A 15566-nucleotide genomic window follows, 5' to 3' on the forward strand; every position below is an offset into this window, starting at 1 on the left:
AACCACATGTTAAGATTTCTTTTTACTTTATTTCAGCATTCACTGATAATTTACAAATAAGGCAGGTGAGGCACGGGTAGGTTAAGTTACTTGTCCAAGGTTACACAGTTGTAAATAGCAGAGTACGGGTATGTTTCTAACCACATATACTACCTTGCTGTACCATCTTTTTTTTTTTTTTAAACATATTCCTTATTTTGAACCTCTAGATTGTTTTTTTTTTTTTTAAATAAATTTATTTATTTATTTATTGGATGCATTGGATCTCCGTTGCTGCGTGTGGGCTTTTCTCTGGTTGCAGTGAGCGGGGGCTACTCTTTGTTGCAGTGCGCGGGCTTCTCATTGCAGTGGCTTCTCTTGTTGTGGAGCACAGGCTCTAGGCGTGCGGGCTTCAGTAGTTGTGGCTCACGGGCTCTAGAGCGCAGGCTCAGTAGTTGTGGTGCACGGGCTAAGTTGCTCTGCGGCATGTGGGATCTTCCCGGACCAGGGCTTGAACCCGTGTCCCCTGCATTGACAGGCGGATTCTTAATCACTGTGCCACCAGGGAAGTCCCTCTAGATTGTTTATGACCTATTGTTGTCATAAATGACATTATGATGAACATCCCTGTAACTATTTATTTCTTAATTTTTTCCTTTGGGTAAGTTGCTAGAAGTAGAATTGCTGGGTTAAAAATTATGCATGATTTTAATTCATATCACGAAATTGTCCTCCAGAATGGTTATATAAATTTGTACCTCCTCCCGAGAATCTATTTTTTCCACACTTTTGCTAGTAGTGGATATTATTAAAGAAAATAAAACAAAAAACCTACCTTGAATCATAGACATTTTAAACTGCTGGTAGTTGCAGGGCAAAGCAGTCTTTTAAATTTTTCCCCAAATTCAGGTGTTTGTATGTGCTATTGTCCCTATTTTTATAGGTCAGAGTTAAACTGAGAGTTTAGAGTTAGATCCTTAGACATACTAACTAGTAGCATACCTGGTAAGGGTTAGAATTGGGATTTAAAACCAGATCTTTTTTTTTGTTTTTTTTTTGTTTTTTTTTTTTAAACATCTTTATTGGAGTATAATTGCTTTACAATGGTGTGTTAGTTTCTGCTTTATAACAAAGTGAATCAGTTATACATATACATATGTTCCCATATCTCTTCCCTCTTGCATCTCCCTCCCTCCCACCCTCCCTATCCCACCCCTCTAGGTGGTCACAAAGCACCGAGCTGATCTCCCTGTGCTATGCGGTTGCTTCCCACTAGCTATCTGTTTTACATTTGGTAGTGTATATATGTCTATGCCACTCTCTCACCCTGTCACATCTTACCCCTCCCCCTCCCCACATCCTCAAGTCCATTCTCTAGTAGGTCTGTGTCTTTATTCCCGTCTTGCCATTAGGTTCTTCATGACCTTTATTTTCCCTTAGATTCCATATATATGTGTTAGCATACTGTATTTGTTTTTCTCTTTCTGACTTACTTCACTCTGTATGACAGACTCTTAACTCCATCCACCTCATTACAAATACCTCCATTTCATTTCTTTTTATGGCTGAGTAATATTCCATTGTATATATGTGCTACATCTTCTTTATCCATTCATCCGATGATGGACACTTAGGTTGCTTCCATGTCCTGGCTATTGTAAATAGAGCTGCAATGAACATTTTGGTACATGACTCTTTTTGAATTATGGTTTTCTCAGGGTATATGCCCAGTAGTGGGATTGCTGGGTCGTATGGTAGTTCTATTTTTAGTTTTTTAAGGAACCTCCATACTGTTCTCCATAGTGGCTGTATCAATTTACATTCCCACCAACAGTGCAAGAGTGTTCCCTTTTCTCCACACCCTCTCCAGCATTTATTGTTTCTAGATTTTTTGATGATGGCCATTCTGACCGGTGTGAGATGATACCTCATTGTAGTTTTGATTTGCATTTCTCTAATGATTAGTGATGTTGAGCATTCTTTCATGTGTCTGTTGGCAATCTGTATATCTTCTTTGGAGAAATGTCTATTTAGGTCTTCTGCCCATTTTTGGATTGGGTTGTTTGTTTTTCTGTTATTGAGCAGCATGAGCTGCTTGTAAATCTTGGAGATTAATCCTTTGTCAGTTGCTTCATTTGCAAATATTTTCTCCCATTTTGAGGGTTGTCTTTTGGTCTTGTTTATGGTTTCCTTTGCTGTGCAAAAGCTTTTAAGTTTCATTAGGTCCCATTTGTTTATTTGTGTTTTTATTTCCATTTCTCTAGGAGCTGGGTCAAAAAGGATCTTGCTGTGATTTATGTCATAGAGTGTTCTGCCTATGTTTTCCTCTAAGAGTTTGTAGTGTCTGGCCTTACACTTAGGTCTTTAATCCATTTTGAGTTTATTTTTGTGTATGGTGTCAGGGAGTGTTCTAATTTCATACTTTTACATGTACCTGTCCAATTTTCCCAGCACCACTTATTGAAGAGGCTGTCTTTTCTCCACTGTATATGCTTGCCTCCTTTATCAAAGATAAGGTGACCATATGTGCGTGGGCTTATCTCTGGGCTTTCTATCCTGTTCCATTGATCTATATTTCTGTTTTTGTGCCAGTACCAAACTGTCTTGATTACTGTAGCTTTGTAATATAGTCTGAAGTCAGGGAGCCTGATTCCTCCAGCTCCATTTTTCGTTCTCAAGATTGCTTTGGCTATTCGTGGTCTTTTGTGTTTCCATACAAATTGTGAAATTTTTTGTTCTAGTTCTGTGAAAAATGCCAGTGGTAGTTTGATAGGGATTGCATTGAATCTGTAGATTGCTTTGGGTAGTAGAGTCATTTTCACAATGTTGATTCTTCCAATCCAAGAACATGGTATATCTCTCCATCTATTTGTATCATCTTTAATTTCTTTCATCAGTGTCCTATAATTTTCTGCATACAGGTCTTTTGTCTCCTTAGGTAGGTTTATTCCTAGATATTTTATTCTTTTTGTTGCAGTGGTAAATGGGAGTGTTTTCTTAATTTTACTTTCAGATTTTTCATCATTAGTGTATAGGAATGCAAGAGATTTCTGTGCATTAATTTTGTATCCTGCTACTTTACCAAATTCATTGATTAGCTCTAGTAGTTTTCTGGTAGCATCTTTAGGATTCTCTGTGTATAGTATCATGTCATCTGCAAACAGTGACAGCTTTACTTCTTCTTTTCCGATTTGGATTCCTTTTATTTCTTTTTCTTCTCTGATTGCTGTGGCTAACACTTCCAAAACTATGTTGAATAATAGTGGTGAGAGTGGGCAACCTTGTCTTGTTCCTGATCTTAGTGGAAATGGTTTCAGTTTTTCACCATTGAGGACAATGTTGGCTGTGGGTTTGTCATATATGGCCTTTATTATGTTGAGGAAAGTTCCCTCTATGCCTACTTTCTGCAGGGCTTTTATCATAAATGGGTGTTGAATTTTGTCAAAAGCTTTCTCTGCATCTATTGAGATGATCATATGGTTTTTCTCCTTCAGTTTGTTAACATGATGTATCACGTTGATTGATTTGCGTATATTGAAGAATCCTTGCATTCCTGGGATAAACCCCACTTGATCATGGTGTATGATCCTTTTAATGTGCTGTTGGATTCTGTTTGCTAGTATTTTGTTGAGGATTTTTGCATCTATGTTCATGAGTGATATTGGCCTGTAGTTTTCTTTCTTTGTGACATCTTTGTCTGGTTTTGGTATCAGGGTGATGGTGGCCTCGTAGAATGAGTTTGGGAGTGTTCCTCCCTCTGCAATATTTTGGAAGAGTTTGAGAAGGATAGGTGTTAGCTCATCTCTAAATGTTTGATAGAATTCGCCTGTGAAGCCATCTGGTCCTGGGCTTTTGTTTGTTGGAAGATTTTTAATCAGAGTTTCAATTTCAATGCTTGTGATTGGTCTGTTCATATTTTCTATTTCTTCCTGGTTCAGTCTCGGCAGGTTGTGCATTTCTAAGAATCTGTCCATTTCTTCCAGGTTGTCCATTTTATTGGCATAGAGTTGCTTGTAGTAATCTCTCATGATCGTTTGTATTTCTGCAGTGTCAGTGGTTACTTCTCCTTTTTCATTTCTAATTCTATTGATTTGAGTCTTCTCCCTTTTTCTCTTGATGAGTCTGGCTAATGGTTTATCAATTTTGTTTATCTTCTCAAAGAACCAGCTTTTAGTTTCATTGATTTTTGCTATTGTTTCCTTCATTTCTTTTTCATTTATTTCTGATCTGATCTTTATGATTCCTTTCCTTCTGCTAGCTTTGGAGTTTTTTTGTTCTTCTTTCTCTAATTGCTTCAGGTGCAAGGTTAGGTTGTTTATTCGAGATGTTTCCTGTTTCTTGAGGTAGGCTTGTATTGCTATAAACTTCCCTCTTAGCACTGCTTTTGCTGCATCCCATAGGTTTTGGGTCGTCGTGTCTCCATTGTCATTTGTTTCTAGGTATTTTTTGATTTCCCCTTTGATTTCTTCAGTGATCACTTCGTTATTAAGTAGTGTATTGTGTAGCCTCCATGTGTTTGTATTTTTTACAGATCTTTTCCTGTAATTGATATCTAGTCTCATAGCGCTGTGGTTGGAAAAGATACTTGATACGATTTCAATTTTCTTAAATTTACCAAGGCTTGATTTGTGACCCAAGATATGTTCTATCCTGGAGAATGTTCCATGAGCACTTGAGAAAAATGTGTGTTCTGTTGTTTTTGGGTGGAATGTCCTATAAATATGAATTAAGTCCATCTTGTTTAATGTATCATTTAAAGCTTGTGTTTCCTTATTTATTTTCATTTTGGATGATCTGTCCATTGGTGAAAGTGGGGTGTTAAAGTCCCCTACTATGATTGTGTTGCTGTCGATTTCCCCTTTTATGGCTGTTAGTATTTGCCTTATGTATCGAGGTGCTCCTATGTTGGGTGCATAAATATTTACAATTGTTATACCTTCCTCTTGGATCGATCCCTTGATCATTATATAGTGTCCTTCTTTGTCTCTTGTAATAGTCTTTATTTTAAAGTCTATTTTGTCTGATATGAGAATTGCTACTCCAGCTTTCTTTTGATTTCCATTTGCATGGAATATCTTTTTCCATCCCCTCACTTTCAGTCTGTATGTGTCTCTAGGTCTGAAGTGGGTCTCTTGTAGACAGCATATATATGGGTCTTGTTTTTGTATCCATTCAGCCAGTCTGTGTCTTTTGGTGGGAGCATTTAATCCATTTACATTTAAGGTAATTATCGATATGTATGTTCCTATTCTCATTTTCTTAAATGTTTTGGGTTTGTTATTGTAGGTGTTTTCCTTCTCTTGTGTTTCTTGCCTAGAGAAGTTCCTTTAGCATTTGTTGTAAAGCTGGTTTGGTCGTGCTGAACTCTCTCAGCTTTTGCTTGTCTGTGAAGGTTTTAATTTCTCCATCAAATCTGAATGAGATCCTTGCTGGGTAGAGTAATCTTGGTTGTAGGTTTTTCTCCTTCATCACTTTAAGTATATCCTGCCACTCCCTTCTGGCTTGCAGAGTTTCTGCTGAGAGATCAGCTGTTAACCTGATGGGGATTCCCTTGTGTGTTATTTGTTGTTTTTCCCTTGCTGCTTTCAATATGTTTTCTTTTTTTTTTTTTTTTAATTTATTTTTATTTATTTATTTTTGGATGCGTTGGGTCTTTGTTGCTGTGCGTGGGCTTTCTCTAGTTGCGGCGAGCGGGGGCTACTCTTCATTGCAGTGCGTGGGCTTCTCATTGCAGTGGCTTCTCTTGTTGCGGAGCACGGGCTCTAGGCGCACGGGCTTCAGTAGTTGTGGCTCGCAGGCTCTAGATCGCAGGCTCAGTAGTTGTGGCTCACGGGCTTAGTTGCTCCGCGGCATGTGGGATCTTCCCAGACCAGGGCTCGAACCCGTGTCCCCTGGATTGGCAGGCGGATTCTTAACCACTGCACCACCAGGGAAGTCCAATATGTTTTCTTTATATTTAATTTTTGACAGTTTGATTAATATGTGTCTTGGCGTGTTTCTCCTTGGATTTATCCTGTATGGGACTCTCTGTGCTTCCAGGACTTGATTAACTATTTCCTTTCCCATATTAGGGAAGTTTTCAACTATAATCTCTTCAAATATTTTCTCAGTCCCTTTCTTTTTCTCTTCTTCTTCTGGGACCCCTATAATTCGAATGTTGGTGCGTTTAATGTTGTCCCAGAGGTCTCTGAGACTGTCCTCAGTTCTTTTCATTCTTTTTTCTTTATCCTGCTCTGCAGTAGTTATTTCCACCATTTTATCTTCCAGGTCACTTATCCGTTCTTCTGCCTCAGTTATTCTGCTATTGATCCCATCTAGAGTATTTTTAATTTCATTTATTGTGTTTTTCATCGTTGCTTGGTTCCTCTTTAGTTCTTCTACGTCCTTGTTAAATGTTTCTTGCATTTTGTCTATTCTATTTCCAAGATTTTGGATCATCCTTACTATCATTATTCTGAATTCTTTTTCAGGTAGACTACCTATTTCCTCTTCATTTGTTAGGTCTGGTGTGTTTTGACCCTGCTCCTTCATCTGCTGTGTGTTTCTCTGTCTTCTCATTTTGCTTATCTTACTGTGTTTGGGGTCTCCTTTTCACAGGCTGCAGGTTCGTAGTTCCCGTTGTTTTTGGTATCTGTCCCCAGTGGCTAAGGTTGGTTCAGTGGGTTGTGTAGGCTTCCTGTGGAGGGAACTAGTGCCTGTGTTCTGGTGGATGAGGTTGGATCTTGTCTTTCTGGTGGGCACGTCCACGTCGTGGTGTGTTTTGGGGTGTCTGTGGCCTTATTATGATTTTAGGCAGCCTCTCTGCTAATGGATGGGGCTGTGTTCCTGTTTTGCTAGTTGTTTGGCATAGGGTGTCCAGCACTGTAGCTTGCTGGTCGTTGAGTGAAGCTGGGTCTTGATGTTGAGATGGAGATCTCTGAAAGATTTTCGCCATTTGGTATTACGTGGAGCTGGGAGGTCTCTTGTGGACCAGTGTCCTGAAGTTGGCTCTCCCACCTCAGAGGCACAGCCCTGATGCCTGGCTGGAGTACCAAGAACCTTTCATCCACACGGCTCAGAGTAAAAGGGAGAAAAAATAGAAAGAAAGAAAGAAAGAGGATAAAATAAAATGAAATAAAATAAAGCTATTATAAAGCAAAGCTATACAGACAAAATCTCACCCAGAAGCATACACATATACACTCACAAAAAATGGAAAAGGGGAAAAATTAATATATCCTGCTCCCAAAGTCCACCTCCTGAATTTGGGATGATTCGTTGTCTATTCAGGTATTCAACAGATGCAGGCACATCAAGTTGTTTGTGGAGTTTTAATCCGCTGCTTCTGAGGTTGCTGGGAGAGATTTCCCTTTCTCTTCTTTGTTCGCACAGCTCCCGGGGTTCAGCTTTGGATTTGGACCCGCCTCTGCATGTAGGTCGCCTGAGGGTGTCTGTTCCCCACCCAGACAGAACGGGGTTAAAGGAGCAGCTGCTTCGGGGGCTCTGGCTCACTCAAGCCGGGGGGAGGGTGGGGTATGGAATGCGGGGCGAGCCTGCGGCGGCAGAGGCCGGCGTGACGTTGCAGCAGCCTGAGGCCCACCGTGCGTTCCCCCGGGGAAGTTGTCCCCTGATCACGGGAGCTTGGCCGTGGCGGGCTGCACCGGCTCCCGGGAGGGGCGGTGTGGAGAGTGACCTGTGCTGGCACACAGGCTTTTTGGTGGCGGCAGCAGCAGCCTTAGTGTCTCATGCCCGTCTCTGGGGTCCGCGCTGATAGCCGCGGCTCGCGCCTGTCTCTGGAGTTCGTTCAGGCGGCGCTCTGAATCCCCTCTCCTTGCGCGCCGCGAAACAAAGAGGCAAGAAAAAGTCTCTTGCCTCTTCGGCAGCTGCAGACTTTTTCCCGGACTCCCTCCCGGTTAGCTGTGGTGCGCTAACCCCTTCAGGCTGTGTTCATGCCGCCAGCCCCAGTCCTCTCCCTGCGATCTGACCGAAATCCGAGCCTCAGCTCCCAGCCCCCGCCAGCCCCGGCGGGTGAGCAGACAAGCCTCTCGGGCTGGTGAGCGCTGCTCGGCACCGATCCTCTGTGCTGGAATCTCTCCGCTTTGCCCTCCGCACCCCTGTGGCTGTGCTCTCCTCTGTGGCTCCGAAGCTTCCCCCCTGTGCCACCCGCAGTCTCCGCCCGCGAAGGGGCTTCCTAGTGTGTGGAAACCTTTCCTCCTTCACGGCTCCCTCCCACTGGTGCAGGTCCTGTCCCTATTCTTTTGTCTCTGTTATTTCTTTTTTCTTTTGTCCTACCCAAGTACGTGGGGAGTTTCTTGGCTTTTGGGAGGTCTGACGTCTTCTGCCAACGTTCAGTGGGTGTTCTGTAGGAGCAGTTCCACCTGTAGATGTATTTCTAATGTATCTGTGGGAAGGAAGGTGATCTCCTCGTCTTACTCTTCCGCCATCTTGCCCTATCCTCCAGATCTTTTTTTTTTTTATAAATTTATTTATTTAATTTTTGGCTGCATTGGGTCTTCGTTGCTGTGTGAGGGCTTTCTCTAGTTGCGGCGAGCGGGGGCTACTCTTCGTCGTGGTGCGCGGGCTTCTCATTGCAGTGGCTTCTCTTGTCGCGGAGCACGGGCTCTAGGCGTGTGGGCTTCAGTAGTTGTGGCTCGCAGGCTCCAGAGCGCAGGCTCAGTAGTTGTGGCACATGGGCTTAGTTGCTCCGCGGCATGTGGGATCTTCCCGGACCAGGGCTCGAACCTGTGTCCCCTGCATTGGCAGGCGGATTCTCAACCACTGCACCACTAGGGAAGCCTGAGACCAGATCTTTTGGATACTAGAATTCCATTCCGTTCTTTCACCACGTTGCCACTCTAAATGAAGCTGATAGGTGACCTCTTAAGGTAAGCTGAGCACTTTGAGGTTATAGCAGCAGTTCTCAAAGTGAGGTACATAGACCTTTGACAGCCCGGAAACCCTTCTAGGGGGTACATTAGGCGAAAACTTTTCATAATAGTGCCAAATTTTATTTGCCTTTTTCATTGTGTTGACATTTGCACTGATGGTACAAAAGCAATGTTGGGTAAAACTGCTAATACCTTAGAACTACTTAAGTCAGTGTTACCAGATTATACTGGTACTGTACTCATATTCTTCACTGTCATGCACTTACAGTAAAAAAAAAAAAATTTCAATTTCACTTAAGAATGTCCTTGATCAAACAGTAAAAAAATTATTAATTTTATTAAGTCTTACTCCCCCCTTTTTTTATTGAAGTATAGTTGATTTACAATGTTATGTTATTTAGTTCCTGGTGTACAGCAGAGTGATTTGGTTTTTTATATATATATATATAGTTTTTCAGATTCTTTTCCATTATAGTTTGTTACAAGATATTGAATATAATTCTCTGTGCTATACAGTAGGACCTTGTTGTTTATCTGTTTTACTATATGTAGTCGTTTGTATCTGCTAATTCCAAACACCCAATTCATCCCTCCCCTCCAAGTCTTGGTCTTTTCTACATATCTTTTTAATATTCTGATGAAATGGGAGGTATGCAAAGAGCATTTATGCATACTGAAATACAGTATGATTGTTTGAATTGTGAGCTGAACTGTCTGATTTTTTTTTCATGGAACATCATTTTTACTTGAAAGAATGAGTTACAGACTATATTTATTAAGTCTTGGGTGTTTGGTAGACATTTTCTGGAAAATTAATGAAGTGAGTCTGTCACTTCAAGAAAAACAACTGACAGTATTTGTTGCTAATGATAAAATGTGAACTTTCAAACAAAAATTTGAATTTTTGAAATATCATACCATCGTATATGACAGTGTTCCAATACTCAAAGACTTTACTGATGAGACTGGTGATATTAATGAATGTGATTGTTGTATAATGAAATGTATTAACATTTGGAAGACCTCACATAACTCAGTGATCTAATTTTCTCTAAACAAACAATTCATGATATGGATAAAAGATTCATTCAGAGTTCAAGTTCAGGATGGACCAATGGATTTTAATGTAGCAGAGTTTGAATAATTCACTGATATGGTTTCAGATTCTACATCATAACTGACCTTTAAGAAGCTGCCACTTGTTGAGTTTGGGTATAGTATTGATATCTAAAAAGAATATCCACAATGATCTGAAAAGGCTATTAAAACAAGAACTAACCATGCTTCTTTGGCTGAAGGGCCTTGCTAGGAGATGTATTGGAGTGCCGCCATCTCTTTGTAATGTGTTAAATATATATAATAATTAGATTGCTGTTAGTTTGTAGATATTGTAATCTTGATTCTTCTGGCATAAGAGCCATACATGGATGCTTAGAATAGACTGAAAAAGAGCTGCAACCCAGTCCTCAAAGAAGTGTTTTTCTTGTAGGTTACAATCCCACCATTTCGTGACCCTTTGAAAAAGGCACAATATGACAAAGACGATGGAAAAAGAATTCTTCTGCAGTGTGAGACTGGTACTTAGTTTCTAATTGTTATGTGGTTTCATAAGCCAAGAACAATGGGAGTTGCATTTAAGGATGCTAATTTAGCTTGCTAATCTTCCTACAGGCAAAATATTTACAATGAAAGAATTTAAAGAGGTTGAGAAGGCCAAACTGCATTCCAGATTTCCAGGAATTTCTAATTCAAGGCACTTTATGACTGCAAATGAGTGGCTTAAACTGCCAACAAACTACATAGAAAGTGAATTTTGTAAAAGGAGCAGGTAATGGTTAGTATAATAGAAATTATGGAACCTCTTCGAATTTGAAAACTGTTTCTTGAGACAGTGATATATATTTTGTCATAATTATGATTTTTAAAAAATATTTCATTTTTCAATGAGAAGTCTACTGTAATTCTTGTCTTTGTTCCTCTGTATGTGATGTTTCTTTTTTCTTGGGTACTTTCAAGATTTTCTCTTTGTCTTTGGTTTTCATTAGCTAGTCTATGATGTGTGTAGGTGTTTTTTCCCCTTCCTTTTTGTTTTATCCTACGTAGGGTTCACTGAGATTCTTGTATCTGTGGTTTGATGTCTTTCATTATTTGGGGGGAAATTCTAGGCTGTTATCACTTCAGATATTTCTTATGCCCCATTCTTCCTGTGTGTTTTTAAAAAAATTTATTGGAGTATAGTTGATTTAAAATGTTGTGTTAGTTTCTGCTGTATAGCAAAGTGAATCAGTTATATATATACATATATCCACTCTGTTTTTAGATTCTTTACCCATATAGGTTATTACAGAGTATTGAGAAGAGTTCCCTGTGCTATACAGTAGGTCCTTATTAGTTATCTATTTTATATATAGTAGTGTGTATATGTCAATCCCAGTCTCCCAATTTATCTCTCCCCCGTGTTTTTTTTAACTTAAGTATAGTTGATGTACAATATTATATAAGTTTTTCAGATGCACAATGCAGTGATTCACAATTTTTAAAAGTTATACTCCATTTATAGTTATCATAAAGTATTGGCTATACAAAAATATCCTTACAGCTTATTTATTTTATACATAGTAGTTTTTACCTCTTAATCCCCTACTCCTAACTTGCTCCTTCCCCTTTCCTCTCCCCACTGGTAACCACTAGTTTGTTTTCTGTATCTGTGAGTCTGTTTTTTTGTTGTTGTTGTTATAGTCACTAGTTTGTTTTATTTTTAAATTTATTTATTTTATTTATTTATTTTTGGCTGTGTTGGGTTGGGTCTTCGTTGCTGCACGCAGGCTTTCTCTAGTTGCGGCGAGTGGGGGCTACTCCTTGTTGCGGTGCTCGGGCTTCTCATTGCAGTGGCTTCTCTTGTTGAGGAGCACAGGCTCTAGGTGCGCGGGCTTCAGTAGTTGTGGCATGCAGGCTCAGTAGTTGTGGCTCGCGGGCTCTAGAGTACAGGCTCCGTAGTTGTGGCGCATGGGCTTAGTTGCTCCGCGGCATGTGGGATCTTCCTGGACCAGGGCCCGAACCCGTGTCCTGCATTGGCAGGCGGATTCTTAACCACTGCGCCACCAAGGAAGCCCCTGTTTTATTTTTTAGATTCCATATGTAAGTGATATCATACCATATTTGTCTTTCTTTGTCTGACTTATTTCCCTAAGCATAATACCCTCCAAGTCCATGCATGTTGTTGCAAATGGCAAATTTTCATTCTTTTTTTCAAGGCCGAGTAGTATTCCATTGTGTGTGTGTGTGTGTGTGTGTGTATCACATCTTCTTTACTCATTCATCTGTTGATGGACACTTAGGTTGTCTGTATATTTTGGCTATTGTAAATAATGCTGCTGTGAACATTGGGATGCTTTTGTTTTTTTCAGATACCCAGGAGTGGAAATACTAGGTCATATGGTAGTTCTATTTTTAGTTCCATTCTTCTTTTTTTTTTCCCTTTCTGAGGCTCCAGTTGTATGTATGTTAGACCACTTGATGTTGTCCCTTAGCTCTTAGATACTCTGTTTTTATTTATTTATGTATTTTTTCTTCTTGTATTTCAGTTGGACAGTTTCTACCCACCTATCTTTAAGTTCACTGAGTCTCTCCTCAGCTGTGTCCTATCTATTGATCACCATCAAATGAACCTTTCCTCAGCTTTGTCTTATATACTGAAGAGACCATCAGAGGAATTCTCCATTTCTTATGTGATGATTTTTATTTCTAGTATTTCCATTTGATTTTTTTCACATAGTTTTAATTTTTCCTAAAATTCTCCATCTGCTCATACATATTGTTCATCTTTCCACTAGACTCTTTAACATATTAATCATAGTTATTTTAAGTTCCTCATTTGAGAGTTCCAACTCAGGTTCATTCTGAATCTGGTTCTGTTGACTGCTTTATCTCTTGACAGTGGGATATTTTGTCTTGCTTTTTTTTGGCATGTCTTGTAATTTTTAATTGAATGGCAGGCATTAGAGGTAGAATAGTACAGACTGAATATTTATGTCTAGAAATGAATATGCCTTTTCTTCTGTCAAGCATTAGTGTGGAGAATTGGGCTTATCTAGTCAGAAATTGAGCTGGGTTTAGGTATTATTATTGCTATTGTTACTTTCAATGCATCACAGACTTCCGATGCCTCTAGTGGTGGGCTGTTGTTACCTTGTGCTTAGGGTAGGGGCTGGGGTACCTGAGGGGTTTTCTCAGGTGTTCCTGTGCCCTCCTCAGTTTTTGGCTGTCCCTGCAAGGCTGCATCACAGAGGTGGAGGGAGTGAGGTGTCTCCATGGTCTTGCTTCATCCCAGAAGTATTCTTTTTTTTTAAAATTTATTTTAATTAATTAATTTATTTTTGGCTGCGTTGGGTCTTCATTGCTGCGTGCGGGCCTTCTCTAGTTGCGGCAAGTGGGGGCTACTCGTCGTTGTGATGCGTGGGCTTCTTGTTGCAGTGGCTTCTCTTGTTGCAGAGCATGGTCTCTAGAGCGCAGGCTCAGTGGTTGTGGTGCACGGGCTTAGTTGCTCTGCGGCATGTGGGATCTTCCCAGACCAGGGCTCGAACCTGCGTCTCCTGCATTGGCAGGTGGATTCTTAACCACTGCACCACCAGGGAAGCCCCCGCCAGAAGTATTCTGCTGTTGCTTGTTGGTAGGCTCAAAGAGGGAGGCAAAGGAATGTTCTCTGTTTTCTTTTTCCTAGCCTCAGTTTTAGGCAAGCCCTATATGCTTGGGCCTCAGGAGTAGGGTTTTCTTAGAGTTCCTTTCTCTTCTCCCTATAGCATCCAAACACTATCTTATGTCTGTGGTTGTTCTTGGATGGTAGTTTCCTGCCCCTCTTCCAATAGTAGCAGACCTCTGCTGGGTATAAGTATAGGATTCTGGGCACAAGGCAATTTCTTGTGCCTCCTCCTGGGACAGAGGGTTTTTACTCCTATCCCTATCTTAGTAACAATAGAGCCTTAAGTCTGCCTGGATATAAGAGGATTTCTCATCCCTCCTCCAGAGGTAGATAGATTTTGCTTTTACTCCTCTCCCAAAAGCACTAGATCTTTGCTTATCACCCTGAAAAAAAGTTTGCTTCCCTTACCCCAGCAGCTTAATGCTTTGCTTTGTAGGTGGGGGAAGGATCCAGGAAAGTGGGAGGGGCACTTGTTTACCTAGCACTGTCAGTCTCTTCCTGCATATCTTTGCGACTAATGGGGGTTTTCTCTGGTTTTCTGCTCTGTGCCCAGTCTTTCTTGTTAGCACCTGGTGCAGGCCCTTGGAAAAGCGCTTGCTCATGAGTGTAAACACTTCTTGTATGAGGCCTCCCCAGCTATTCCAAAATGACATGCTAGCCCACACTTGGACTTTAAGGATTCATTAAAATTTTAGCTGATATCTTTTAATTATTAGGCTTTATTTTTAAGAGCAGTTTTAAGTTTATCAAAAATTTAAGCAGAAAGAGAATTTCTTTATATCCCATCCTCCCCATTCCCCACTTTAGTTTCCTCTATTAACATCTTGCATTAGTGTGGTACATCTGTTACATTTTGTGAACCAGTGTTGATTCATCCTTAAATGGAAGCAGAACTCTAATAATTTTCTTATTTTTTAAAATTTGCTACAAATGGCACTGTAAATGTTAGTAAAACACAAATAAACCTTAAGACAGAATTCTGAAAGAATGGGCTTTCTACTTTTTTTCATTGTCTTTGAGAATCATAAGCCTAACTCTAGTAATTAGGTAGGGTCCACCCAAACCAGGAATCTGTTTATAACAGATTTAACTCAGGTTGTATGCAAAGGTGATGATATTGAGAATATTGATTTTATGGTGGGCTAATAATGGGCATATGGTAGGTTTCAATTGCAGTATTTTATTTTCATCCTCAGGAAGGTTCTGGAGATGACTAATATGGTAAGGAAAATGTTTTCTTTGGATGATTTTCTGGATTTTTCTCTGTGTCTCACATTGCTCCACTCTCGTGGAGGCTAGTATGTTTGGGGAAGACTGGCTTATCTGAGCCCTTGTACTAAATATTAGTCTTTGTATATATCATATGTAAATATCTTATATATTAATACTTTTAATACCTCTTTCATATTTTCCATCGCCTTTGGTAATTTCTTTGGATATATTTTCCAGTTTACTATTCTTTTTTCACTGTATTCAATATTAAAATTTTAATTTCTGAAATTTTCTCCCCGTACCCACCCCATATGCTTGTTCATTCCTGATAGGCTCTTATTGTTTTCTTGTCGTGGTGATTGGATTATTTATTTTTTTAAACATTTTATATATTGCTATTCTACATTCTATATTTGATAATTCCAAATTCTGTATTTTGGGAGAATGCTAATAAATCTTTTGTTTTTCTCTGCTGACTTTCAATTATAATGGTTTGCTTTCTCGTATGCTTAGTGAATTTTATTTGTGAGTTCATTTTATCTTTGGGTGTCCTGTTGGCCTAAATTGGGGAAACTTTTCTACACAGATGATTTGCTTCTGTTTCTGCCTCTGCCAGTAGCTGGGATGCCATCAACCTGGGCCTAGCCAGCTCCCTTCAAATGTGTAGGGTCAGTGTGGCAGTCTCAAGTGTAGTGTCCCCACCTTATAGCTGGCATAGACAGGGCTCAGTATTCTGTTAACTCTGTTATTGGCATCTGCCCTCAGGGATTATTATCTGTTATTCCACCTGCCCTTGCTGCCCACCATTA

The 15566-nt window shown here is 40.1% G+C and overlaps 1 protein-coding gene across 2 annotated transcripts in view; it reads left to right on the forward strand.

Moving 5' to 3' along the window:
- Nucleotides 1-15566, forward strand: part of LOC133074779 (protein FAM228B) — a 64895-nt gene that overhangs the window by 16905 nt on the left and 32424 nt on the right. The window contains exons 6-7 of one of the 2 annotated variants that reach the window (XM_061168751.1): nt 10336-10423; nt 10518-10680. The exons of the other annotated variant lie outside the window; for it this stretch is intronic. Coding sequence (XP_061024734.1) covers nt 10336-10423; nt 10518-10678 — 249 coding nt within the window. The 3' untranslated portion in view covers nt 10679-10680. The remainder of the gene's footprint in view (nt 1-10335; nt 10424-10517; nt 10681-15566) is intronic. 2 annotated transcript variants of the gene reach the window in all.

This window comes from Eubalaena glacialis, chromosome 14 (assembly GCF_028564815.1).
Source record: "Eubalaena glacialis isolate mEubGla1 chromosome 14, mEubGla1.1.hap2.+ XY, whole genome shotgun sequence".
NCBI lineage: Eukaryota > Metazoa > Chordata > Mammalia > Artiodactyla > Balaenidae > Eubalaena > Eubalaena glacialis.